Source organism: Alosa sapidissima, chromosome 2, assembly GCF_018492685.1.
Source record: "Alosa sapidissima isolate fAloSap1 chromosome 2, fAloSap1.pri, whole genome shotgun sequence".
In the NCBI taxonomy this organism is placed as follows: Eukaryota; Metazoa; Chordata; class Actinopteri; order Clupeiformes; family Clupeidae; genus Alosa; species Alosa sapidissima.
The window spans coordinates 36,376,851-36,382,370 of record NC_055958.1 but is presented as its reverse complement, the minus strand read 5'-3'; the positions used below and the strand labels follow the sequence as shown (position 1 = coordinate 36,382,370).

The window sequence follows — 5,520 nt, the reverse complement described above, 5'->3', positions numbered from 1 at the left end:
CCAGGGGAAATTCAAGTTGGCATACGTCAGGCTAGTAATTTGATTCAAATTTGACAAAAAAGGGTATTGGATTGTGGACCTAACCTTTAAATCACCATAATTTACAGATGACATTTGGAGGTCATGTGTTCCTTCATTCATTTATTTAACAGGGACCGTATAACCACTGTATAACCAAGCCAGATCATAGCCTAGAGGTTCATTTATATCTGTAGTCCCTGAGCTGAATAGGGGTTTTCCCCCTTTAAAAGTGTGCTTGCTCATGTGGAGTTCATGGGTGCATTGAACTTGGCTTGATCCAAGGATTCCAAGAGTAAGCCTACTTCATTTTTGAAAATCAGGCATACGGGTAAAAAAAAAACCAAATACATGAAAATACACAGTGAGGGGGATAGATGTACGCATGTCACAAGACAGACATGAAATATAACACATTTACACATATTACTAAAACTACAATACATAATGGGCATTACACTGATAAAACAGAATGTTGTCTAACAGGAATACCGTTCCACTGACTGGATAGTTTTACTGAGAAAGCAATTTGATCAAAGGGCTGAGTATATGAACAGACCTGAGCAGTCCCCTCTAGTTTATGATTTTGTGATCCTTGTGTAATTGTTTACATTTATTCAAGCTAGAGTGTAGCACTGTAGCTGCCTGGCTACTCTAGCTGTTGGCTACTTGTTTTTTTTCCATGCCGACAGTACTCAGTGACTTTGAGAAACAGATATCAATGTGAGAAATGTCCAGAATTCTCCTTTAGTGGTGCAAGAGTATTAATATGGCAATATAATGGGGGCGGGTGACATTGTCAGGGTTCCAGCCTTTTCTGGTTAGAGCCAGGCCGATAAGAACTCAAGCACAAGTCAAAATCCATCCAGTTAATTCATGCTCACAGTCTCTCAAATGAAGTCCCGGAAAGGGACTGAGGCAACAGCACCAGTGTTTCAGAAGCTGTTTGCAAAAGTTCTAATTTAGCAACAGCCTTTCTGCTGTTAAAGAGCTAGTCTAAAATCTTCAACCCAGCGGCAACTCTGGAAGGCTCTTGCAGTAGGTGGGGTTGTGGCCTAGTTGACCTCTTGTCCTTTACGTAGGCCGTGTTAACATAAATTGCTTCATCTACAATGATGAAACAAAAGATGCTTTTAATACACAAGATATGGTAAAACACACCGGATTACTATAATCAGTGTAAAATTGTAGTTGTGGTTAGAGATAATATATATAAGATATATAATATTATTAGATTAAACATGACACACCAGTCTTTCTGCATCTGTAGATAATTCCTGATGATATGCCCACAAGGAAGACCACAGCTGCTGCTACTGAACATGTTATGGTAATGATGACTGTCCAGAAGGAGTTCCCCTCCTCCTTAGCATCTGGGCTCTGAGCTACAGGACATGAGTGAATTCACTGACAACATTTTCTCAAAAGATTTTTGGTAACATGAATTATCATGAATTCATGCATGAATTAATTCCTGATTTATGTATTTCCTTAATATATCCCATGAATCATCAGGAGTTTACATGAGTACATACATGAACAACACATCATGAATACATGAACAACACATAAACTAAACCATTAAGTATGGTGGGAACATCATTATGATTTATGATTTATTAAGAATGATCATGATGATTTCTTTTTCTGCCAAAAATGCGGTCATCACTGCTCAAATTCAACTTTAGTTGAGGGGCCACAGACATGATGAACTCAATTTACCTTAATTTCATGTAATCATGATGATCATGGAATCATAATGATGTACCCACCGTACCTAATGAGTGCATGTGTTGATCAGGAATGAAGCAAGAAATGAAGTAATGCATGAATTAATGAATTAATTTTACTTTTAATCATTTGACAGACACTTGACAGACACTGTCCAAAGCTAGCAAAGAGAATTGAGGTAGAACAAAAAAAAAAAAACATTTTGAGAGAAGTGGCATTAAAAATATATTCAGCTCCATGAGATATGAGTGATAGCTACAGAAGGTAAGAGTATTAAAGTATGTCTTACTGGATGTAGAGTTCTTCTCCATAGTCCCCAAGCCTTTGGGTAACAATAAAAACACATACTAAATTTCTCTATAACAATAATAGAATCAATAGACAAACAAATACACCCGAATATAACAGAATACAGCTTTCAGAGTCAAATTTGTGAGGTCAAAGGCAACTCAACTGATATTGTGTGGCTGAAATTGCAGGTTGACTGTATTCTTTTGAACGGTTCCATTCGAAAGGATAATGCTACAGATGTAATCTCCTGCATCCTGAGATCGGGCACCTTCAAGTACCAGGGACCCATTCCCTGTGATCTGGAATCTGCTGTCCAGAATGTGAATGCCTCCTGAGTTGGCAAGCATGGCCAGCAGTCGGGTATTCTGATGAAGACTGAAACTCCACTGAATTATGCTGTCCAGGTCAATGGTTGTATTCACTGGGAAAAGAACATTTGCCCCTTCGAACACGGTGATGGCCTTGACAGAAGAGATAAATGATGCTGCTATGTACAGCATATTTTGAGATTAGATAAATTATGTTTCTAGCCTGGAAAATCCAGACCCTGGTAATCTAGAAAGATTAAGGGTCTGGCCACGAACAATGTAATGGCTCGAGGGCCGGCAACAAGCATGCATTTAAAAATCTCACTGCACGCAATTGGATAACACTAGACCATGTTTACTCTAAAGGATTTCGGACTTCAACGCAATCGGATAACACTACGACCAATGTGTACTGTCCTCCAACGTTGCAGCGCTGTCTTCATCAGCTTAGCTGGTTGCCCGGAATGCAAGGGGAAAAACTAACGTGCATCATTGCTCATTGCCAGAGTGTCTCGCAGAGACAATTCCATTGTGCTCTCGCGAGAACTCTGGATTTCCAGGGTATTATGTTTCCAAGAAATCTATTACTGCATAAAAAACATCTTTTTTAGGTGTTGCATTATTTACACTGCACTCATATTCTATTTCATTTCAATTGTGAGCATTGGTCTTCTGTTTGATTTAGAAATGTAATGCAATGAAATGTAATGCAACTGTCCAAACACAACTACTCTCAACTACTACAACTACTTTCAGTTACATATGTACTGTACATACTGGGCCCTATATTGGCGATCAGAAATGCAGCGCAAAGCACTGATGCAAAGTTTACTCTTATCTTACACCCAGTCAGTGACGGATTTTTCGCCATGCGCTGCACTTTTATTAAACAATGCGCCCAGGGGTGTGGCAATTAACGACATATGGTGTGGTCAGGTGCATGATCTAAAAATTGCTATCTGGCGCATGATCTAAAAATTGCATTATGCCTCTGTCCAAGAAAAACCTGGTCTATAACGAAAGGGCCATATGAAGTACAGCTGAAGACGTACTGTCACGAGATGTAAGCAGCAACTCCTCTGCAGGATAAATGTCCTTAGGTTTTTTATTCAGTCATTCGAACAGTATTGGGATAAGTGTTGTTTTTGTCAGGCTATGTTTTCAATGATAACCCCTTGTCAGTCAATAATGAAAGTAATTAACTGTGTATAACTGTTTTGTCGTTGACTATGGCACCACAGTGACTACTATTGCCTATGAATCCAAATAATAGACAAGTGCAGATGCGTGTAGCCTATATTCAGTTACAGTAGTAACAAACAGGTTTTAGTTAAGCATGGTTTATTGGAATACCTGTACGTCTCACATGCAAGCAGATTCCATCAAATGTGTCGGTGACCATCAAAATACCAATGTGCTGTTTGAAGTCGCACTGCTTGCTCTTAAAGGGAATGATAGATGTCATTCTCATTAGCAGGATATTACACCAAAAACACACCCATGACTGATTAAGAAACAAGAACAACTTTTTTGCGCCAAGCTCCTGAAGTTTGACAACCAAACAACCCCAAATGTGGACTAGACACACCCATAAATGTATTTCAGCTTTTCGCGACTGACCGTGCGTTTCTGATTGGCCAGATAGGGCCCACAGTGCGCATTGTTATATTAGTGTTTTTATGCCCCTTAATAGCAGGGCATGTGTTGAGCATTCAAAAAATGTCTTTTTGCTCTTTGGATGGGAAAATGTAGATTAGAGAAAAACAGGAGATTCCAAGGCACTCTCAATTGTCAAAGGTTAAAAAGCCTTTATTTTGTTGGCTTGGTTACATTTAAACCTTTAAAAAAACTCTGACGCGTTTCGGCAAACAAGCCTTCATCAGGGAGTCAAACATGTGTTGAGCATATTTGATACTATAAGTGGCAAAGCCATGTTAAAATAGCCTACACAGTGATGTCATATTAAAACGTGCATGCTTGCGTGCACTGGGATGTTATTGTGGGCATGCGCGGAATAAACGGTCAGTGTGAGATCCTAGAGACACTTTGGTGATTGGCAAGATAGGGCCCACAGTGCGCATTGTTATATTAGTGTTTTTATGCCCCTTAATAGCAGGGCATGTGTTGAGCATTCAAAAAATGTCTGTCTAGGAGCGCTTCCTGGACTCAAATTTGTTTGTTTGAGGTGCTCTTTGGATGGGAAAATGTAGATGAGAGAAACCTAGACCAAAGAGACACTTTGGTTACTGTAATAACGCACTAGACTGCTGCAGAAATGTCTAACACTACAGCATGCATGCATCGTACTATACAGGAAACATTTCCTTCAGAGATGTGGGTGACACACATACCACACAGTTGACGGAGGTCATTGTACACATGTCCCAGGTGCAGAACAAATAAATTGTCAATAAATACTTAAACAGTCTGCACACTTCTTGATTTTTTTTCTTAAAGTGAGACTGTCTTGACTTGCCACATTGATCTATCATTTAACAAGATTATGGTAGCTACTGTTTGCTTCTTCACCCATTAAACAACCCACAGCACAAATTCATGTTCATAAAACAGGAAGTTAATAAGTCAGAATCTAAGACTAACTAAGACAGACTCACCTAAAATCCAGACAAACAGCGAACACAACAGGGTGAACCTCTGATGCCACCCCACCCTGAAAAGCCACATGCCTGCTCTGTTTTGTGAATGTGGATGGTCGCACAGAGCTAAAAATGAATCCATAAAGGCTTGTAGTGAATGTAAGAAAGCATAGAGAGTTGGTTTTCTGCCACGCTATACTCAGGAAGACTGTGCTGCTTGATGGTCAGACCACATCACTGAGGGCCACTGAAAGAAGGTGTCAACGTTGGTTTGCAGCTGACACACAAAACACTTCCCCACCACCTTCATTTTGTAGCTCGACAGATAGACTCTAGATCACAATAAATCAATTTAAATGGAACTACTGTAATATGGACCTAAACTACAGTTAGTACAATTCAATGGATATATTTTTTTCAATTTCATTTCAGTACAGTCTTTATAAGAAATTGTCTGTACAAACAAGTGCAGAGGCTAAGCACATGGTCATTTGTTTCTGGGAAAATGTATCCATTATCTTTGGCCATTTACACAGAAGCAAATGTCCAAGCAAAGATGTTAAAGGTGCACTATG

At 39.4% G+C, this 5,520-nt stretch overlaps 1 protein-coding gene across 5 annotated transcripts; it reads right to left on the bottom strand.

Moving 5' to 3' along the window:
- Window positions 1–332: 332 nt before the first annotated feature.
- LOC121700183 lies at window positions 333–5,182 on the bottom strand. Of its 5 annotated transcripts, none has more exons than XM_042082992.1 (5): window positions 4,964–5,182; window positions 2,204–2,527; window positions 2,039–2,071; window positions 1,269–1,403; window positions 333–1,125 (listed from the first exon to the last, which is right to left on the bottom strand). In XM_042082992.1, the coding sequence occupies exons 1-5, from the start codon at window positions 5,085–5,087 to the stop codon at window positions 1,010–1,012; spliced, it is 732 nt and encodes a 243-aa protein (XP_041938926.1). In that variant the 5' UTR covers window positions 5,088–5,182; the 3' UTR covers window positions 333–1,009. The 5 variants fall into 5 exon arrangements, 4 of the variants coding, with proteins under 4 accessions (XP_041938926.1, XP_041938933.1, XP_041938946.1 ...); XM_042082999.1 differs by having other exon boundaries at window positions 2,204–2,524; XM_042083012.1 differs by having other exon boundaries at window positions 2,204–2,461.
- Window positions 5,183–5,520: the final 338 nt, after the last annotated feature.

Bases quoted from the DNA above. Each gene is read 5' to 3' on its own strand.
- LOC121700183 (XM_042082992.1), bottom strand. From the start codon at position 5,087: ATGGATTCATTTTTAGCTCTGTGCGACCATCCACATTCACAAAACAGA. The intron at 2,528-4,963 runs GTGAGTCTGTCT...TGCTGTACATAG, and splicing joins GCTGTTTGTCTGGATTTTAG to CAGCATCATTTATCTCTTCT. The intron at 1,404-2,038 runs GTAAGACATACT...CATGTCCTGTAG, and splicing joins GGAGAAGAACTCTACATCCA to CTCAGAGCCCAGATGCTAAG.